This window comes from Myxocyprinus asiaticus, chromosome 5 (assembly GCF_019703515.2).
Source record: "Myxocyprinus asiaticus isolate MX2 ecotype Aquarium Trade chromosome 5, UBuf_Myxa_2, whole genome shotgun sequence".
NCBI lineage: Eukaryota > Metazoa > Chordata > Actinopteri > Cypriniformes > Catostomidae > Myxocyprinus > Myxocyprinus asiaticus.
The window spans coordinates 4857042-4880189 of record NC_059348.1 but is presented as its reverse complement, the minus strand read 5'-3'; the positions used below and the strand labels follow the sequence as shown (position 1 = coordinate 4880189).

At 38.8% G+C, this 23148-nt stretch overlaps 1 protein-coding gene across 2 annotated transcripts; it reads left to right on the top strand.

The window, feature by feature from the left end:
- Positions 1-10375: 10375 nt before the first annotated feature.
- LOC127440808 (gastrula zinc finger protein XlCGF52.1-like) lies at positions 10376-21384 on the top strand. 2 transcript variants are annotated; one of them, XM_051697736.1, is made up of 2 exons: positions 10376-10688; positions 20453-21384. In XM_051697736.1, the coding sequence occupies exons 1-2, from the start codon at positions 10565-10567 to the stop codon at positions 21382-21384; spliced, it is 1056 nt and encodes a 351-aa protein (XP_051553696.1). In that variant the 5' UTR covers positions 10376-10564. The 2 variants fall into 2 exon arrangements, with proteins under 2 accessions (XP_051553696.1, XP_051553695.1); XM_051697735.1 differs by lacking the exon at positions 10376-10688 and adding an exon at positions 17462-17786.
- Positions 21385-23148: the final 1764 nt, after the last annotated feature.

Here is a 23148-nt window from a genome sequence, read left to right as displayed (position 1 = left end):
CACTGTTGGACAGTGCAATGGTTGCTCTTCGACCGGACACACCTGTAATGTCTCCACTGCCGCCTCCGTTTCGTCAAACACCTGTGTTTCTCTGCACTCTGTTCCCATCTCACCGGTCTCCCCCATATTGTTCCAATCCGCGGCCTTTTAAACATGCTCTCTCCCGTATATTTCATTAAATTAATTTAGGGCAAGTGCAAACAAGCATGTATATGCAGTTTTCTTTACCGCCACAAAAATGTTGAATCTTTGTGACACCTGCACAAATAAAAGCTAGACGAATCACAACAAATGAAACAGAATGCAGGTTTCTTTAGTGGCTTTAAAAAAAGTTAGACACAGTGTCTAAAAATGTGGTGGTCCTGTGCAAGACACTGAAAGAAAAAAAAAAAACAGCGAGATGTGGTGCAATGGTCAAAGACCTCTGTCCAGCATGCCTTTACATAGAAAAACAATGAATTGAAAAACAGCGCAGACACACTAAAACACGTGTTATCGGCAACTAATGCATCCTATAATTGAAATACTGACCTGAACACTGCCTGAAACTCAATGGTTTGTTGGGTCCCAACAGGCTCAGGTCGTTTTGCAGACCTCTATTGCTCATGTAGAATAAACAAATGGTGATTTTGGTATTTGAATAGAGGCATGTCAAACTGTTAACCGAGTGACAGACTATCCATGCACATCCCTAATAAGTATGCAAACTCTGCGCAATTATTAGTGAATGAGACCCACTATCTTGTAAGTTCCTGCTCCATACACGCAGTTCTGGTGCTTGAAGAGGAACAGATGTAGCTCCCTGGACAAGTGAGAGAAAGAAGCATGAAAGTGGAGGTGCAGAAGTGTAGAATGTTTTGTTTTATTTGACAGTGAGCCCTTAAATTTCCTGAAAGGAACTGAAGAGTCTTTCTTCAGGAGAGAACTACATCTGTTCTGCTCTGTACATGTTCTGGCAAGCATGGATGGAAATGTTTTAGTTTTTTTCTTACATTTCCCTGACACTGCACATGCAGTAGTTGTAGATTCTAGTTTTTCTTAAAGAGGACACCATGAGATTTTCAACATATTTTATGGATAGAACATTAGATGTATTATTTTGTAATTGTTATTATTTGATTTGCACTTTTCTCTTGCAAATAAACATCTCAAGAAAAATGTAGTGTTTTCAAAGCAGGAAACATTTTTCTTTTATAAGAAAGACATTGATTTCCTCTGTAAGGGACATTAGGATCCAGTACATCTGTTGGGGAGACACACAAAAACATGTAACCATATTTCTATGAAAAATTTGATATACTTAAGAAATATGAAACATTTAATGCAAGCTCTGCAGATTCACATCTACAGTTGTGTTCAAATAAATAGCAGTGCATTAATAAAAGTGAATAAAGTGCAAATACTTTTTTAATAGCTTTTATTTCCATATTTCAATTGTAGTGGAAACATTACACATTCAATTCCAAATCAAAGCATTAACAAATTTGATCAAGTCTGCATTATTCTTTTACAGGAAGAAAAGAAAAGGAATATTAATCTGTTGATGACGTTGTTAGACACAAATTTTACTGTATTCACCTGTAGTGTCTCCATTAAGTACAGTACATTAGCCTGTATGGCCATGATATATTGCCTTAGCTAAACTTTAGCTAACTTATTACATTAGCTAGTAGCTCATGAGTCATGCACGTTAGTAAGACACAAGTTAACTATATTTGGCTTTTGGCTAATTAGCTGTAAAGTCAAGGCACTGGTAGCTTAGTCTTTTGTTCATCACCACTCAACACAACTGGGATAGGAGCTGAGAGGGGCTGCTGCCTGCCTTTCTGTGTGTCTGATGTGCCGATGTGTGCTGCACTGCTGTGCGGAGGGAGAGAGAGAGAGAGAGAGATGGAGGGTGGGCATCGAAACTCGACAAAGTCTCATCTCCCGACCTATTTCAATTTTTTATTCAATATATTTGTTTGACAGGGATGCTGTGCACAAACAGGATATATATATATATTCATTTATTTAAAAAATAAATAAATAAAAAAAAGCACCGCAGAAAAAAGGGCACTTTCTCTCGAGGAAGAAAAAGGGCAGGTGCTCAAGCCCCCTTTGATGTCTATGTGTGCACGTGCCTGACTGTGGCTTGAATTCAGTACCCAGGGTGTCGATGACCACTAGACACAAAAAGAACAATTTTACTCTCACTAGTCCACAGAATGTTACGCCATTTCTCTTTGGGCCAATCGATGTGTTCTTTGGCAAATTTTAACAGATTCTGCACGTGCCGTTTTTTCAGCAGTGGTGCTTTACATGGGCTTCTTACTGATAGCTTAGCTTCGATCAAACGTCTTCTGATTGTAACAGTGCAGGTAATTTTAGATCATCTTTGATCTTTCTGGAGGTGATGATTGGCTGAATCTTTGCCATTCTGACTATTCTTCGATCTGTTTTAACAGTAGTTGCTCGTTTTCTTCCACGTGTTTCGGGTTTTTGTTGCAATTATAAAGCATTTGAGATCATTTTAGCTGAGCATCCTATAATTTGCTGCACTTCTTTATACGTTTTTCCCTCTCCAATCAACTTTTGAATCAAATGACGTTGTTCCTCCAAACAATGTTTGGAACAGCCCATTTTACTTAGCAATTCAGAAGGAAATATATTTTATAACAATGTGTGAAACATTTGCTTCCCTTCTTCCTTAATAAAGGACAATTAATGACACCTGTTCTTTCACAGAATGAATTAATTCTCTAATTAAACTCAACACTGCTATTATTTTGAACACGCCCCTTTCAAAGAATGAGTCAATTACTCAGAACAAGCAGCGTGCATGTCATGACAGTTGGGTCTGTTGTTTTTCTATTACACTACTACATCTACAAGTAAATTATTTGCAATGCAGAAATATCACTACTACTAATAACACTGGTTCATCAGGTTGCTGGTGTTGTACTGCTATTTTTTTAACACAACTATATACCAGAATGCATTAAAAATACAAGATATGAAAATTGTTTATATACATCTTTTTCAACTTTTTCCATAAATCAGTGTTAAAGAGTATAGAAGATTTGCTTAAAACTTTCCTTCAGTTTTGAAATAACTGTCCTGAGGTCTTATGAAGATGATACAACAAACCTCATCTGATTATCTTTCTTAAGCTTGTTTATCTGTATCAACAGACAGAAATAACAGGACCATCACTCTTGATAAAGCTGCTGAAATGCCTATTTATTTCACAGCAATAGTTTCATTTCGAAGTCTCTTTGATGCTGCATCAGTTGCTGACACAATGGGAAACACCCCCAGGTGGCGACAATGGTCTGTAGCCCTATAAAATCCCACAAATTTATTGGCAGATGCCTCTTAAGCGACACCCCTAAGGAGCTGTGTCATCTGCTGCTTATAAGCATCTCAGATTTTCTTTAATTCACTGAACGATTCTGTCTGGCCCGTGTTGCTCGAGTAACTCACGCCGAAGCGAGGATTACTTTTCTCCCTTTTGAGTTGCAACATGTTAGGACGTCGTTGGAAACAGTGTGATCTGAAAGAGCAATTTCCTATGCATTTTTATCTGCATTACGACAGCATGAGGATGATGGCACGTCATTGAGGCTTGCTTTTTTTCTCACCACGGGTTGCTACCCCCTTTGCTCTGGTTCTATAGCCTCTGGAAAGGAACCACATGAGCTATGAGCCCTAGGGATTTCTTCTTTGGACTTAAAAATATGGAGTGTGTGGACAATGGACTTCTCGTGTCTTAATCCCCACCTCAGCCATTTTAACAGGGGAAGAGATGCGATTGCTATCTGTAATAGACATTTTAAGACTATATACTAAGTAATATGTAATCACAATCATACATTAAGTCTTAAGTGAATATACTGTGTATTTTCTGTGTTTCTCTCTGTGTGCATGACTAAACTCACTCCCTGCACCTATGGAGATAAGAGTGGCCTCGCACCCCCGCCTTCGGCTGAGGAGGATAGAGCTGTCACAATGGTGGGGGCGGCTAACCCCTGAGAGAAACAAATTATTACTGTATGTCAGTCTGTTACCAGGAATGCTGAATGATGGAATCCAGCTGTCTCCTAGGGCCTATATACACTGTAGAGTTTCTCATTACCTGAGAATAAGTCCACTTGCAAGTGTGTTTATTAAATACTTATTAGAAAGGCACCTCAGTCTTTGAGTCTTTTATTACAGAATTTCCACAACAAGCTGGCAGTCACAAACAAAATGGTCATCTGACTCGACAATGAACTCAGTGCTGAAGGATAAAGCTGTCGGGGTTATAGTCCCTAAGAAATCTGAACCTCCCCTATAAACGAGGGTGAGAAGCGGGAACCTGAAGCCTGAGTATGGGATCGGATCAGCGCACCATCCAAAGAACAAAACAAAGGGGAAAACCCACAGACTCGGACAAAGGCAACGTTTCTGGTAAGAAAATTCCACTGTGATTCTCAACAGATGATCATTTTTATAATTATTTAGTTGAGGAAAGACCAATGCTGGAATAGCCAGTCTGGGACCCCAATAGAATTTCTGCTGTGATTCTCAGTTGGAGAAATTGAAATCTTTAGTTAAGAAAAGACCAACGCTGGAATAAATTCCGCTGTGATTCTTAATTAGAGAAATTTAAATCTTCAATTGGGGAAAGACCAACATTGGAATAAAAAGGATTCCACTGTGATTCTTAATTAGGGAAATTCAAATCTTTAATTAAGGAAAGACCAAGGATGGAATAAAAGGGATTCTTAATAATTGATGAAATTATTTTAACCGATGGGTTACTAGGGCAGGTTTGGAGCAACTAGAGAATTGCCTAGCCACAGTAATGAGAAGCCATCCATGGTCTTACCTGTGTAAATGGACTTATCATTACAAATGCTAAACAAGGGTAGAACAATGGTAACTTGCATATAGGCAAGTACAATTTAGAATGAAGGGATACAACTTCCATGAATTATGGACAAATTATTAACAGACTTTTCTCCTGTTCTAATTGTAACATAAATATTTTAAAGGTGACTTAAAGGGATAGTTCACCTAAAAATGAGAATTCTCTCATCATTGAATCACCCTTATGCCATCCCAATTGTGTATGACTTTTTCATCTGCTGAACTAAAATGAAGAGTTTTAGAAGAATTTCTCAGCTCTTTTGGTCCATACAATGCAAGTGAATGGGTGCCAAAATTTTAAAGCTCACAAAATCACAAGTCAGCATAAAAGTAATCCATACGATTCCAGTGGTTAAACCCATGTCTTCAGAGGCGATATGATAGGTGTGGGTGAGAAACAGATCACTTTCACATTCTTCTTATCTTTGTTTTCAGTGTTTAAGCTTTAATCTCTGCCATTTTTCAGCATGCATTGTTTTCCCCCCTGCATTATTCTCTTATTGTGCTTCAGTTGCGTGCTTTTTTCTGCGTGCATCTGCTTTCTATTTTTATCGCGATTAAACTGAGTACATTGTACTGTGCGCACCCGTTTTCTCCTCTATGTTTCACGGATTATTGCATCGATCTCAAAGCACCGCTTATCAAGAACAACCATAACAACAAACAATTGTGTGAGGGATTCACATTGATCTCAAACCTTTACCACTCAAGAACAACTATAACAACAACAAACAATTGCGGTAAGTCATGGCATCCGCTCATGTTATTGCTTCCTGCATTACATGCCACATGTTTACTATAGCTTCTTCCATCAGCAGTGAGGGAATCACATGTGAGAAATGTAAGGAATTAGTCAGGCTGACGGAGAAGGTTAATAAGTTAGAGACACACATCCAAACGCTAGTGGAGGTCAGTGAGAAAAAAAGACGATAGATACTGTTACTTATGCAGGTAGAACAGTGAACAACACACACACACTTTGGTTCCGACTGTAGAGGCATTTGGGTGACATCTTGGCAGCATACTCGCTCAGCAAAGCGACACCACTCTCCCGTTCCTGTTTGGGTTTCCAGTCGATTCAACCCACTCAGTGATGCACCCACTGAGAATCATGTTGAAAGCGCCTTTGTTATAGGAGATTCTATTGTAAGGAACTTGGAAATAGAGACTCCAGCCACTATTGTTAAATGCATTTCCGGGGCTCAGGCATCTGACATCAGATCAAATTTACAAGTGCTGTCTAATGCTAAACGTAGATTTTCTAAAATTGTTATTCATGTCAGCACTAACGATGTCTGGCTTCGCCAGTCGGAGATCACTAGCGATAATGTTAAAGAGGTGTGTGAACTTGCAAAAATGATGTCAGACACTGTAATATGCTCTGGCACTATAAACTTCTATTCCGGAGAATAGAAGTTTAGAGAATAGAATAGAGTTTTTGGGGTAGACCTGACCTGCTAAAGAGAGATGGTCTCCATCCCTTCAGGGAAGGTGCTGCTCTCCTCTCTATTAATTTGGCTCATACTCTTAAAAGTGATAGTATTTGACTAACTGGGACTGGATGCAGAAAAACTGGCTAATCCGAACTTCTGCTAGCTTCCTTGAGATGTCACACAGCTCACTAGATATCATATAGAGACTGTGTCTGTTCCCTGAACTACCAAACACAAAACTCTCACTAAATCATTTAGAAAAAAATTGATTAAGGTAAAACTTGAAAATAACAAAAAAAGGGGAGTCGCATGACACCATGCGAGGTTCGGACGTGTGAACGGCGAGCTCTGCGCACTTTGATCATTTTAATTTTTGTGTCATAATCCTGTGAGACTCTATACACCCTGATTCTTAACTGTTCTAGGAAGACAATATGTCAAAGAATTAAAAATCCTCGGGCTCTGGAGACATTAAAATACACTTACGTGCTCAAGCTGAACCCCTGAACAGCAGGCCGAAAGCCCGGGAGTCAATTTTGCCAGTGAGGTGAATGAAATTTGGCGACAATTGATGAACGTGTCGGCAATGCTGACGAAGGTCGTTGCGGACTTTGAGGAGCTTGCTGTAATACATCGATCGATCACGGCCATGGAGACTAAATTCATTGAGGGGGGTACAAGAGTGGCGGATCGATTATCTGGAGTCATCGGAGAGGGAATTAGCTGCTAAACCTCTAGCGACCAAAGCAGACTTGGAATGCTTTGGGAAAAGTTGGAAGATATGAAGATTCTTAACTGACAGAACAACGTCCGAATTGTTGGAATTCCTGAGCAAGCAGAGGGTCAGAATATGGTGGAACTTCTGGACAGAGTCTTTCCGAGTCTGCTCGACATAACAGGCCATAAGCTGGAAATCGAGTGAGCTCATAGAGTTCCGGTTTGGCGATCCGCTGAGGGAGACAGGCCCTGATCAATTCTGGCCACATTTATGAGATTATCCAATAAATATCTTGTGTTACACTAGGCGAGGTGTAAAGGAAGGCTTTCTTGAAAGAACCACAACATTTTCTTGTTCCCAGACTTTGCGAATTCGACAAGAGAGAAATGTGATTGATTCAAAGAACGCAAGAATCAATCTTACATCAACGGAAGGTCTCTTCTGCACTGATGTTCCCGGGCCAAATTGAGAATAGATGCTAAGGATGGCCACAAAGTATTTACATGTCACCAACAAGTGATGTCCTTCATAAAGTCAATGGAATGAGTAAGTCATTGTGTGATACTTTGCAGTCGAGTGGGCCTGACTCACTGAACATTCACTTGACCATCCTAGGAAACTGGGCGCCTTTTTTGTTTCTTTTGGTGCTGGTTCCGCCTAATGGCTGGAGTTTGTTTTGTGGAATAACACTCCTTCGGGACAATGTTGTGGATGAATCTGCACGTTCTTTGTGCTTATGCCTCCTATTGGCTGGAGCTTGTTTTGTGGAGTATTTTTTGCAGGACATTGGAGTGATTAGGTCATTTGTTCCACCCATGTAAAGCTGGCTCACTGAACATTCGTTTGAACATTCTGCTTTTTTTTTTTTTTTTTTGTGCTGGTTCCGCCTAGTGGCTGGAGCTTGTTTTGTGGAGGAACACACCTTCGGGACAGTTATGTGGACGAATCTACATGTTTGTGTTTATCCCGCCTATTGGCTGGATTTTGTTTTATATGTTCATTCTGATTTTGTTAATTCTGTCTCATAAAATTTGTATAGAAACACCGGACTTGAGCAATCTGATGGCAAAGTTGTCGCGGGGGCTCTCGTAGGTGTACATGGACTGTTTGAGTTTAGAGGGATGGATGCCAGATGGCGCTGTCATGCGCATGTTTTTCTTTTTTCTGTTTGTTTGGTTCGGGGGGAAGTTCGGGGTTTGATTGTTGCACTAATGGGGAATGTGGTCTTTATAATATTGTTTTTGACACACAATCTAATTTTTCTAACATGTCAAAGTTTCAAATGTGTGGATTGTCCTTCTCCACGTGGAATGTGAATGGGTTGGGGCACCCCATAAAAAGAAGGAAGGTTATTTATTTTCTTAAACGTTAGAAATATGATATTGTGTTTCTTCAAGAAACGCATCTTTCTCCGCAGGAAGCTGAAAAATTTGGGAAGATATGGGGTGCACATATTTTTAGTGCTGGCTCAAGTAAGAGCAGGGGAGTCATTACATTGATAAGTAAACATCTACAATTAAAATGTCTCAAACAGATTAAAGATAAATTAGGAAGAGTCATTATTGTTTTAGCAGAAATTCAGGGGCAAAGGTTGATTTTGGCTAATATTTATGCACATAACGCTGATGATCAGGGTTTTTTTATAGATCTTGAAGGGATGTTGCAAGCTGCTGGCACCCCTCATGATATAATATTGGGAGTAGACTTTAATATTTTGATGGACTCAGTCCTTGGTCATAGTGAAGCAAAAGTGTGTAAGCCCCCTAGAGCAACACTGACACTCCACAGGATGTGTAAAAATCTTGGTCTTACAGATATTTGGAGACTTTTAAACCCATCTGGACTATACATTTTTTTCATCAGTCCATAAGATTTATTCTAGAATAGATTTCTTTCTTGATATCTAAGTCCCTCATTTCATCTGTTGTTGATTGCTCAGTTGGAAACATTTTAGTCTCAGATCACGCTCCGGTGTGTTTAGAGGTGTTGCCACATACGGAGAAAAATAAATCATATAGTTGGCGCTTTAATGTATCCCTTTTGCAAATGTTAAAGGCTGAAATCAATGTTTATATGGAGACCAACTGGTCCTCAGTATCCTCTGTGGGTGTGGCTTGGGAGGCATTCATGTCCAGTATTTCATGAAAACCTGCAGCGCGATTTTTGAGGAGCTGATGTGAAGGGAGAGGGAGATATTTGATAAAAGAGAGCCTGTGATACATTAACAGCAGCCACATGGTCACAGCACACTGAGACAGAACCAGGCTTCTTTATGGGCATTAAAAACCTATACATTACACAAAAATATCTCTTATTACTGTTCTCGCTCGCGTAACGTCTCGGACTCTCTGGTTTGCAGCAGCTGCTTCTTGAGTGTGTCGTTGCTTTCGGCCAGTGACAAAAATAGAAAAACACTACACATTTCTGGTGCTGTTTTGTGATTGGTTTGGCAGTCTACAGCCCACCCTCAATGTTTTTGCAACACACAGCCCGCCCCCATATTGCTTTTAACCAATGCACAAATTGGAAATATATATATATTAATTATTTAAAACCGTGTTTCCCAAATGTTTGATTGGGTGGGCAAGACTCACGTTTGGGTGGGCTCAGCCCACACCTGCCTATGCTTACATCCAGCCCCGGCCACCACGAGGACTGTGTATCAAAAACTAGCAAAGTGTGCAGAACTTGCCGTTCACACATCCGATCCTCGCATGGTGTCACGTGACCCTCTTGTCATTTTAAAATTAGTTCTCTTTCCCAAAAATAACTTGTAACAATTCTATATGTGGTGTCATATCGGAAGAACTTTGTTCATAATGTTGATTGGAAAAAAGTGTGGACATTGCCTCTTAAATACATGTTAATTAATTATGTTAGGGAAGTGTCGTTTAAGTTATTGCATAGATTGTACCAAGACAAATTATATTTAAAAAGGTTTTAATAGATATAGAGATACATTGCTCTTTTTGTGATGCCACAAATGAATCTGCACTTTTTTTTTCAGGATTGTCCTTTAACACAATTATTTTGGATAGACTTTTGTCATTTAATTAAGGAAAATTTGCTTTTGGATTTCTCAATGTTGTTTAAGGATGTATTGTTTGGTTTTTATAGCATCAGCATCAAAGAAAACGAGTACTTAATAATCAACCTTTTATTGCTGTTTGCCAAATTTCATATTCACCGAAGCAAATTCAGTATTTAAAAGCCCTCATTTACTCGTTTTGAATAAGAATTCAAGCAATACATCCAAACCATTTCACTTTTAAAGAACACACAAAGCTGTTAAGACTTTAAAACTGTGCTTCCCTCTTTAAATATTTTTTGTAAGTGTTGATATGCAGTATTTTATACTTTTATACATGGTGCTTTTTTATTTTCTATTGTGCATTATTACATTTAATTCTGTTTTAAATGTACTTTTTTGTTGTTATATTTTTTGGTAATACCCTAAAAAAATAAATAAAAAAACAAACATGTTGGACGCACAGTGCACAGTAGGTGGCGGTATGTGCCAATGGTGTCAACTGGTCATTTAACCCGAAGAAGGAGGAGGAAGTCAGTTGAGCAGAAACAGAGAGTGCTCGTGTTTTTGTGCATTCATCTGTTCAAAAACATTTTCTCTTTGAATCACATTCCATGTAAGTGATTTAATTTTGTTATTACATGTATTTATTTTAAAGTGCATTTTGAGTAGTGAGATATTTATATTTTATATAACTTGGGACCACGTTTTCTATCTAATCAGGTCTATAAATATTCCTTCATCTTTCAGTCTGTGATGTTGCCTTATAGAATCAATGTTTTATCTTTTAAAAATATAACTGTAATCTATAAGTTAGCTGCAGCAGTTTCACCTAAAACCAGTGGATACAACCAGGTTTATGTGTATGTAACATGTAACTTTCTGTCCAGTAATTGGTACATTTTTAGTAGCTTGTCAAATGCTGACAGAAATACCAGGACCATCACTGTTCATAAAGCTGCTGAAAAGCATCTTTCAACACTTTTAACAAGTTAAAGGTTAGACCTATTGAAAGATATTTTCATATATAAGCAGGTTTGGGGAGTAACGGACTACATGTAACGGGATTACGTATTTCAAATACAAAATATAAGTAACTGTATTCCACTACAGTTACAGTTTAAATAATTGGTATTTAGAATACAGTTACATTCAAAAAGTATTTTGATTACTGGAGAGATTACTTTGCATTTTATTGTCATTTGTTTAATTTAATATTTAGTCCTTTCAGATGGAAAACATTTATACATATAAATGATGTGATCCAAAGTGCATTTGAACAGTGGTGAAACACTTTCTTATGATGTGTTACATTCATACGAGCAGACAGAGAAGTAAGTTTGAAGTAAGTTTGGAGCAGAAGAAATAGAAATAAACCTTGTGTAAATTGTCAGCTTTACGCTAAGCTAAAATGCTATTTCTAGCCATTTTACATGCACGTTATCAGGCACGATCATATTTTTTTTATCAAGAAAATTCACATTGGATCATAATTTCTTTTTTTCTAGTATGACCTTTGATAATAGGGCAAATATCGTATTCTTGATGATGATTTTTGTATTGTTTTCCTGTAAAAATATCTACAAATCCTTAAAACAAGATCAGTTTTAATGATTTTGTTTTAGAAACAACACTGCATAAGATATTTAGGTTTTTCAGAGAATGTATTTTTAACAGTGTATTTATTTATTTATTTTTAGTAGTTTTTATAGTCAAAACAAGTGAAAAAAATCTACCAGTGCTGAAGTAATCCAAAGTATTTAGAATAAGTTACTGACCTTGAGTAATCTAACGGAATACGTTACAAATTACATTTTACAGCATGTATTCTGTAATCTGTAGTGGAATACATTTCAAAAGAAACCCTCCCAACCCTGTATATAAGACAGGTATGCAACCATTTTCTGGCCAAGGACCCCTTGGTGGGTAGAGAGTCGAAGCCAGGACCCCTGTGACATATTGTATAAAACTGAGTGATGCGTTTTATGCCTATAAAAACGTGTATGGTAGGCTACCATGTTATTGTATGTACATATGTCATGATGTTTACATTGCAAAGCCATTGAAATAATCATTAAATGCTGCCCTGCTGAAAAGACCAGCATAAGCTGGTTGGCTGGTTTTAGCTGGTCAGGCTGGTTTTAAAGAGGTTTTGAACACTTTTGTTTTTTTAGCTGGTCTTAGCTGGTCAGGGTTGACTTAGCTAGTCTCCTAGCCTAACCAGCTAAAAAGTGTTCAAACCCCCTCTGAAACCAGCTAAAACCAGCTAACCAGGGCTGTGTTTCACAAAAGCATCGTAAGCTTAAGTTGATCGTAGAGACCATTGGCACCAATGGTTTCTATGAGCTACGAAGGCTTACGATGCTTTTAGGAAATGCAGCCCAGCTTGGGTCTGCAACATTTTTGACATGAAGTGACATTTTTAATTTTCCTTGTTAATCCCTGTGTCAAACCACCTCCTCCTCCAAAAAAAAAAAAAGAAGAAACAGATAGACAACAAACAGACAGACCCTGTCAATGCAGAATAAAATAACTTTTATAAGGTAACTAAAATGGACTCTTCATCTCATGTGAGTGATCGATTTTATACATATATTCCCAAATTACTGTTAGTTTCATTGAGGAAAAATGTGTAATGAGGAAACCAATGACTGAGTGCACCTTGAATTATGTTGATTTGAGAGTCACCGTCTTGTGTGTGTGGAACGTTAAGGACCGCCTATGCCAGCTTGATAATCTTAGCGGTAACTATTTCTTTACACCAGGCAAGTAAGCTACTGTTCTGAAAGCAAAACACACCTAATAATAAAAGAAACTGTAGGCTGTCATCTGCTCAACCGCACAGCGCGACCAATGCAAAGCAGATGCGTTTACTCGTGCGACCCTCCACTGCAGGTTGGTTCTTGATTCTTCATAATGATTCATTAGATCTGGCAGCTGTAGTTAGAAAATCATTAATCCTCTATGGACATGTGAAAAAAAAAATCGCTAGTACATTTTTGTTTTTACTCGCCAGACTTTTGACATGACATGTAAGCATAGTGCAACTGAAAATGATATTAAGGAAACCAGGAAGTTGGCATATTCATGTACGTATATGTAATATATTAGGGCTGAAATGATTAGTCAACATTATTGACAACATTGACAATAACAAATTGCTGACAAATATTTTTGTTGTCGAATTTTAGATGTAACATGAGATCATATGATACTCTAATGATGACACCCGAGAGCGATGCAGAGGAGCACAGCAGCTCCTGTCCAGACGCACTTCAAATGTTCCATCTTTTCGTGAAGTATGAGGGAATTATATAATAATACAAAAGTTAATGCATTCGAAACTGTAAAGGGTCTACTTTTAATTGTGTCCACTCACAATAAAGACAAAATGTTGTGCTTTTGTCAAATGCACTTTCTGCTGCCTCCTCTGTGAACTTTTGCTGGAGCACATCACAAAAATGAACTGAAACTCAGCATATAATTGTCACACAGACATGATAAATATGTCTAAGGAAACCTTGAAATGTCTACTTTTTTTATCCCCTTTTCTCCCCAATTTGGAATGCCCAATTCCCACTACTTAGTAGGTCCTCGTGGTGGCGTGGTTACTCACCTCAATCCGGGTGGTGGAGGGCAAGTCTCAGTTGCCTCTGCTTTAATCTGTGCATTTTATCACGTGGCTCGTTGTGCATTACACCGCGGAGGCTCCCAGCATGTGGAGGCTCATGCTACTCTCCGCGATCCAAGCACAACTTACCACGTGCCCCACTGAGAGTGAGAACCACTAATTGCGACCACGAGGAGGTTACCCCATGTGACTCTACCCTCCCTAGCAGCCGGGCCAATTTGGTTGCTTAGGAGACCTGGCTGGAGTCACTCAGCACACCCTGGATTCGAACTCACGACTCCAGGGGTGTTAGTAAGCGTCAATTCTCACTGAGTTACCCAGGCCCCCTCTGAAATGCACCAATTAAAATCCAAAACAAATATTCTCAGATTATGTAATGCGTATGAAACGAATGAGAGGTACAGTTTTTCTGTCTCGTATGGTAATGACCTGGAATGAGCCTTACAAATATGGTAAACGCCCTCATCAATGCTATAAAAATGGCATCAACATCAGATTTATTGATTTACGATCGCTTTTGGAAGATGGCACACTACTCGCGTGAGGAAGCTCTCCAGATGATCCTTGACAGTGAGGAAGAATTCACATTTTCCTCAGAAGAAGAGTGCAACTCTGATGATGAACAGCTGCATTTTGAAGAGCGACTTGATCCAGCGGAGGATATCATTTCTGATGAGTAAGTCAGTTATTCTAACTTGCAATACTTAACATGTTGTTTTAGATGTTTTAGCAAGTACATATTTTACTAGTTGGGCTATTTCAGACAAAATGAGTATGTAAAATTTAGTTTTGGCTAGCTTATGACCAGTGTTTACTGTAAAATACTACCTCATCAACGAAGCTTGTGTTCACGAATAACTTCTCGGTTGTAAATTTTTGGAATGTGCTATATGGCCCATCAATAAACATATACAGTGCATGTCCATACTGATTAATTGCTCATCAGTTATGCATGTACTGGTATGTCATTTTGGACAATATAAGTTAACAATTGTTTACAACTATCTGTACTTTTTAGGAATGTGGCTGCACGACCCAGGGAGGGCACGCAGGTGTCCTTTAGTTTTCAACGCGAGCGAGAATCTTACAGTAAGTGCACATTTACCCGCTGTTTTACAGATGTTACTTTAATTTTGATTATGTTCTGTGTGATTATGGCAGCCCCTAATAGTCGACCAAACGTTAATCGATGAGAAGAGTCTTGTTCGACCAGGTTTTGATTGGACGGCTGGACGCAGGAAACCGACGTACACCGGTATTACTGCTGGTTGAACGCTAGGTGGTACTATGGTGTAATTTTCGTTAAGCAGGGTTAGGGTTAACCCTACACAACAAATCACACCTTGATTTCAAACTTTGAACTTTATTATTTATTTTAACTAAAAGTTCAAATGAAACTGGAAAAAAAATAAGTGCATTTAAAATGTGTGTGTTTGAAAGATGGCTTTACAACAGTTGTGAACATCTCTCTGGCAAAGAACCTGCTTCATCTGTTTATTCTCTACCGGTCGGGTATTTCGTTGTCTGGGAAAATACAATGTGTGTGAATAAGTTAGTTTTATATATTGCTTATATAATTATATATATATATATTGCAATATCCAATTACATCATCAACCCCTGGGCGGAAGGATCGGTGAATATTCTTGCTGAAGTGATTTTGCATTGAAAATTAATTTATTTAAAAAACAAAAAACTTAAATACATTTCTAAATTCAAACTGCACTCCAAACTAAACGAAAAAGCAAATAAATAAATAATAAAGTGATAAAAGAATAATATATATATATATATATATATATATATATATATATATATATATATATATATATATATATAAGTAACCACCTTTCCATTTACCATCTGGCAAGTATCCATCTAAACATGCAGGCGGGAAATTACGGACATAAATGAAGACAAAAACAATTATAAATGTAAAAATAATAATTATGATAATAATCACTGAAATATAAATCATGGTTCGAGGTGTTTTTGTATTATTTTATGTTTTAATCACAGATGTAGATATACGTTCACAATGAACTGTTCTGTGGAAATAAAGTGAACTGAACTCAAAGCACCTCCTGAGCTGAGATGTCTGAGATCATTTGCAGCACTCATAGATGATACTGTTCTTGCAAAAATGTTTTTTTTTTTTTAAATCAGAAGACAGAAACAATGGGAACCTTTTACATGCGCGTTCCACGAGACTGCACGCCTCCGTATCTGCGCGTCATATATGCGCATAGACAGCTTTTTTGTCATCTGTTCTTAATAATATAATAAAGTGTGTTTCTTCAAGCACGTGTCTACGGGCAAATTATTTGTAATATTAATTTGATAATAATAATAATAGTCTAATAATAATAATTTAATAGATTAATGGGAAAACGAGGCAAATATCATCTTGACATCATCAAAGGCATCAGCTATTGGCAATCACTCTGACCATCGTCGATCCCCGAGATCATCGTCTGTCGGCACAATCCAAATGTGCATTTCTCTCTATAAATTAACTAAATGTTCAGACAGTCTCCTTGTTGGTTTTTCCGACACATTCAGAATCATTACCGCTTTTGCCGGTGTCACTGCGGCTTGCTTCGTGTGTGCTTGTAAAATGTATATTTTAAAGGCTCATTTTTACGGTTTAGTATTTCTCTATAATGTAGAACAGTGTTAGCAATGTTACTTATAACATTCTTTCTCAGCCCTGGAACTCAAACCATTTTCTGATGCCCCCCCAAAAATATGTTATCAGCCGACTCACAGTTGTTTGCTTTTTTTACAGATGTGAGAATGACAGTGACCAGATACCTGTTGCAAGGAGAGCCAAGACAAACAAGCAGGCAAGCTACTGGCAGTCCAATGTGTCATGGAAAGCAGAGACTGATGTTGACATGGTTCCTCAGACTATAAAAAGCCTGCATGGGAACCTGGACAACAGCTGAGTCTTGCTGACTCGCACTCTCCTGAGTCTCTTCAAACTGTTTTTCTCTGAGAGTGCTGTGTCAACTCTGTGCCATAACACAAATGCTCAGGCTGTCGGGACAATTTTCAAGGTTCGCAAATACAAATGGACAGATGTCAGCCTCAGCGAGCCGTACCGCTACATTGGACTGATATTCTACATCGCCATGGTGAAGGTGAGCTGCATCACTGACTACTGGCGGAAGGGCAGTCTTTTCTCCATGGCTTTTCCTGCCACAGTTATGTCAAGGGATGGATACCGCACCTTTTCATGGAATGTGCACGAGTCACCCAAACGCAGACAAGGAGAATGACAGAAAGAGGGGCACAGCTGAACATGACCGTCTTTTCAGGGTCAAACCCCACTTGGACGCTATCCGTCATGTATGCAAAACCTTCTATCATCCTAGAAGAAATTTAGGATGAAAGAATGGTGGCATGCAGAGCAAACACAGGAATGACATGGTACATGAAAGCCAAGCCAACCAAGTGGGGATTCAAGTTGCTTGTCCTTGCGGACTCATCAAATGGATACACTGTGGACTTTTCTGTGTATACAGGAAAGAACAACTTTCTAACAGGCCATGGACTATCATATGATGCTGTGATGTCTATTTTGGACAGTAAAGTTTTGGGCACTGGATACCATGTGTACATGGACAATTTCTTCACACGTCCAAAGCTTCTAACAGACTTGTTTGGTACTTGTGGGACTTACAGGGACTATAGGAAGGACAGCCCACGGAATGCTGTTAATTCACTGACAAAAAGTCAGCCAGGGGATCAATCAGATGGATTCGGGATGGACCTCTTGTGTTTGTGAAGTGGATGGACACTCGAGAGGTGTCTGTCTATTCCAGACACCTCTCGTGTGTCCATGGGTGAAAGCACAAGATGTATGGATGACAAAGACATTGTCCTGCACCTGTGACTACATACAACCTCCACATGGGGGGTGCTGGCCTGTCCGATCAGCTGTTGCAGTACTACATTTCACAGCACAAAACCATGAAGTGGTACAGAAATATATTTCTACACTTCTTGGACATTGCTGCCACCAATGCTTTCATATTGCACAAAGAGCTACAAGGCAACATGACCCACAAGGAGTTTATGGTAAATGGTCTGCACTTATATAACGCTTTTTTTTTTAACCTTAACGGTTCCAAAGCGCTTTACACTGTGACTCATTCACCCATTCATGCACACACTCACACACACTCACACACCAATGACGAGCAGCTTATTGCAGAGCTCTGTGGTGTGTCACAGAAAGTATCACCAAAACAGACCAATAGTGACCATGTGCCAGATCCAGAAGCTGAGCTGACCTCAGATGCCAGGAATATGGCCACTGCTGGTCACCAGATCTGTGTGCATTGCAAAGCAGTGCATGGCAAGAAGCATTAAACACCTTGGAAATGCCAGGCATGTGACATTCACTTGTGTCTTCAGTTGAACAGGAACTGTTTCCAGAAATGGTACAAAGGTGTGCAACTGTTAAAATCTTTGTGCTCAGAAGTGTGCCTTTGACCCTCATTATTTGTATTTTGATTATATTGTGCACTGTGTTGTAAATAAAAAAAATAATAAAAAAAAAGTGTTTTTCTTTTAATCTCACATTATTTTTGTTTCTTCAGTCACATTCCACATTGATAGCCCCATTATGGGGTGGGCCAGTATCACCCTAGTTGAGAAAAACATCAATATTCATGACCATTGACACTCCCTTGCACACAGCCTTTCTAAAACAAAAGGCATCAGACAAAAATTAAATCAATAGCCACGTTTCCACTGTTGGGCATGCTAGTGTGTGCCAGGGCCAGTTGCGTTCCCACTGTCACTTCCGGGGCTTAATCGTGCCTCCTCTGGGCTTATTCGGGACCAACGGCCTTTGGCCCGCTGATTACCCTTGGGCCAAAGAAGGCCAACTGGGGATTGAGGCGGAGTTTAGCGAGCTACTTATGCTGAGTTTCATTCAAGTCGTATGTGGGATATTCCTACTTGAATTCTTGGATCTCAGACTGTAAAGGAATTCCATTGCCAGATGCTTGGAAAATTACGTTTAAACAACCAAAACTGCAATGCTTCTGTTAGCATAACAAGGGTTTGACTGTTACCAGAGACATCTCCTAGCAACCCAGCTGATAAACAATGCTTTTACGCTAGCATTTGTGCTACAGGTGTACGATCATCAAAAGAGAGTTTAATTTACCGTGTTTTATACACCTGTTTCTGCAAACATTTGTAAAACAAGCTTTAATATCATGTAATGTAGGAACTTTGACTCCTTGATCTAAATCATTTAATAAACTTTTTTATCACTAACTTTGTAGGTCTCTCTGGGTGCCGACATGTTTGTGTGATGTCACACACCTTCATCTCGGTGAAAAATATTGTGGACACGCTACAAATCTGTTAAGATGCACAATGGACGGGGGCCTGGGTAGCTCAGTGAGTAAAGACGCTGACTACCACCCCTGGAGTCGCGAGTTCGTATCCAGGGTGTGCTGAGTGACTCCAACCAGGTCTCCTAAGCAACCAAATTGGCCCAGTTGCTAGGGAGGGTAGAGTCACATGGGGTAACCTCTTTGTGGTTGCTATAATGTGGTTCACTCTCGGTGGGGTGCGTGGTGAGTTGTGCGTGGAAGCCGCGGAGTATGGTATGAAGCCTCCATGTGCGCTATGTCTCCGCGGTAACTCGCTCAAGCCACGTGATAAGATGCGCGGATTGACAGCCTCAGACGCGGAGGCAACTGAGATTCGTCCTCTGCCACCCGGTTTGAGGCGAGTCACTACGCCACCACGAGGACTTAGAGCGCATTGGGAATTGGGCATTCCGAAAAGGGGAGGAAAAAAAAAAAGATGCACAATGGACAAAGCGGTGCCCAAAGGAAGAACTTTCCATGGTTTGCCATGGACAGTGTGCTGGGACATTGTCCCATTGTTAATGGAGAGACCACTCGGAACACCATGGCAGTTATGTTGCGATCATAGAATTCCGAGTTTACAAATTGTAATAACGAGCACTACAAAGATGTGAATGCTTTTTACAAGTTGGAATTCTGACATAACGTGAATGCACCATTAAAGTCGGTGAGTTGTCAATGTTAACTTATCTTGCTAGCTTGCTAATGTTTACATACATTATAAACTTGATATTTTACACATAATGTAGAGTGATTTTGGTCTCACAGCCCAAGGTCCGAGGCTATTGGTGCCGGCTGACCAGTTTATGGCCCTGGCTCGCACTTGCCCAATAGTGGAAAAGCGGCTATTGTAGTGTTTTATATTAATGAATGGGCAGGATGGTTTTCACAACATATTGTGACAGGCTCTGGTCTAAATCCGGCACTTAAAAGTCTTGTGAAAAAATATTTTGTATGTGTTTTATAGCCCTATCTCAGTGCCCTTTTTTATTTTTTTACTTACCAAGTTTTAACTTGATTTTCTCAAAAATACAAATGTGTACATACAGTACATGTTGCTCACATGTTATTGCCACACAATTTGTGCAGAATACAGTGTAACGAGACTTTTGCAATTAATATAGTGTAAGTAACTGAAATAAGTACAAATGTCAGGACATGTCAAATCATCTCCAGGATCCAAAAATGCCTCAGACTCCAGAGGGTTAACATAAGAATGAGAGAGCTAACCTACAGCATATCAGACATAACATAAAAATAGATGCTTGACTTCAGCTGTTTATTGTCATTATATTAGAGTTATTAGACTGTATTTCATGTTTCTCATTTGTTCATATTTACTGTTCATTTCAGACCTGATGGAAGTGAAAGAGGAAAGTCAAGAACTGAATGATGTGGATCAGAAACACCATCAGTATCATAAACCTGATAATTTCATTACTGCTGAAGAATATTTTAGTGGCTCACAGACTGAAAAGAATTCCTTAAGAAAAAGAACTCGAAGAATAACAGCAAAACATTCCTTCACCTGTCCTCAGTGTGGAAAGAGTTGTTCACAAAAAATAGGTCTACAGAGGCACCTGAGAAGTCACACTGGAGAGAAGCCATTCAAATGCACTATGTGTGAAAAGAGTTTCTCTCAAGAAGGAAACCTTAAGAGTCACATAAGAATTCACACTGGAGAGAAGCCTTTCATATGCACTCTGTGTGAAAAGAGTTTCTCTCAAGAAGGAAACCTTAAGAGTCACATAAGAATTCACACTGGAGAGAAGCCTTTCACTTGCCATCAGTGTGGACAGAGTTTCAAATATACAACAACTTTTAAAACTCATCTTCTCGATCACTCTGAATTAAAGCTATTTAACCGTGATCAGTGCAGCAAAGCATTTACGATGGCATCAGAGCGAAAGAAACGCCTGACCATTCATGCAGATAAAAAGCCTTACCAGTGTTGTTATTGTGGAAAGAGTTTTTCACGGCTGAACTGTTGTAATGCACACCAGAGAATTCATACTGGTGTTAAAGCTCATGTATGCTCAGACTGCGGTAAAGCTTTTGTCAGACCTTACGACTTGAAAAGGCACCAAAGAATCCATACTGGAGAAAAACCTTACAAGTGTTCACACTGTGTAAAGTGTTTCATCACATTTGATCACCTGAAAATCCATGAGAGAGTGCATACTGGAGAGAAGCCGTACCACTGCACTTCATGTGGGAAGAGTTTCTCCCAATTAAGTAGTGTACTGAAGCATTTAAAAAAGTCTTGTCCGAAGTTTTCACACTGAGCAAAGGTCATTTTCAAAGTCAACACTTTCAATGAAATGCTGTGAAATTCGGAAATTTCATGATCAGAAACAATTACTTGTAAGTTCCTGCTTCATTCGCACCTTTCTGGTATACCTGAAGAGAAACTGATCTAGCTTTCTAAACAAGTGAGAAGACAGGACTTCTGCTATGGATTGTGTACGAGACACTTGCAAACAGATCTAACATCAGAGCAAGATTCTTCCTGGATGAAGAGGTTGAAAATATTCCAGTGAAGTGCTGAATGCATACGTGTTCTTATGTGTCTTTGAAGACTGCAGACTATACAGCAGACTGCTGTATAGTTTCATGTCACTATTTCTCAATGATAAAAGGAAAAATAAATATATTTAAAGACTCTGTTTATACACATGTACACAGAAACAAACATATTGATAAAACTATAATGTTCAAGAGAGAAGTGCTATCCTCTAACATCCTTAGGGCGATATTAAAGACTTCCATTCGAAGTGGCAAACCAGAAATAATGGCTTATTCCTCTAAGAAAATAATAAGGGGGGTTAATTGCATTGATTCATTTGATAGAAAACATTTTTAAATATGAAAAAATCGATTCTGAACCATTGTGAGACTTTTTAGACACTGCTGAGAAAATGCACAAACTCTGTTACCACATCCGTATAAGATGAAGAGGTTAAACATTTGTCTGACATACTATAACTTACTAACATGTCCAATAAAACTACACAACACTGAATAAAAAAGATGCTGGTAGCACAACATTAATTGTGTGTTATATTTCTTGTTGTATATTACGGTGTTATTGTTTCATTGATGTTTTTGGTGCCAACAAATCAATATGATCACACAGGAAATTTGTGTGTTAGTTTACTACTAAGTCAGAACACAATGTGTCAATACTCTGAAAGAAATTATAGGGCCATCACTGAGCATTAACGTGCACGTTCTTACACTGATTATAAATAAAAAGCCGACAACGTGTGTGGTCCTGTAAATGCCTTTATCCGTGTACGGTCATACACCGCTTAAGAATAAACTGATTGACATGTAGATTTTTGCTCGTTACCCCGATTTTGCATTAAACACCTTACTTGCGCTCTTATCGGCTTATCCAGTGAACGTAAATGTTGTGTGCATGGCTGTTCACGAATTGATGTCCGAAGCAGAGAATATTTATTTCAGATGTTTATTTAATTATTTAGAATTATTTCGTAATTATTTATTACTGTGACAAGGAGGAGGGTGGGGCCCAATCGGGCTAATCAGCCAAGGAGAGGGATAAAGACGAGCTGGATGCAACAGTTCGGCAGAGAGAGAACCACATGCAGTTGCCGTGTGTTTATGTTTGTGTCTTTTTGTTTAAATTAAATATTACTTTGATAGTCCATACGGTTCCTTTCTCCGCCTTTCCCATTTTAACTAATTACATTATTTCAGATATCATGTAAACTTTTTTTTTTCTTTTTTTTTTTTTTCTTTTTTTTTTTTTTTGGATTTTAGGGAGTTATCAGCGTATTGGTGTGCATGTAAACAGGCTCGCAGTTAACAGAGCTGCTCATAACCCTCTTTTACCACTTTTGATATGTGTACTCCTCTCAATAGAGGACTCTTATTTTGAATTGTTTTATTTTTTATTATCAGTTGTGCTGCAATATTGGACATGACTGCAATTATGTGTATCAAATATTTCCTTTCACACCTTTCCTGATATATTATTCACCTCTAAGTAATAAAAAGTGGATGAATTTGACATTAAACAATTT

What these genes read in the sequence shown, in the direction of transcription:
- LOC127440808 (XM_051697735.1), top strand. Translation starts at nt 17,462, where the DNA reads ATGGATTCGGGATGGACCTCTTGTGTTTGTGAAGTGGATGGACACTCG. An exon ending in TGACCCACAAGGAGTTTATG is followed by an intron (nt 17,787 to 20,452) that starts GTAAATGGTCTG and finishes TGTTCATTTCAG; the next exon opens with ACCTGATGGAAGTGAAAGAG.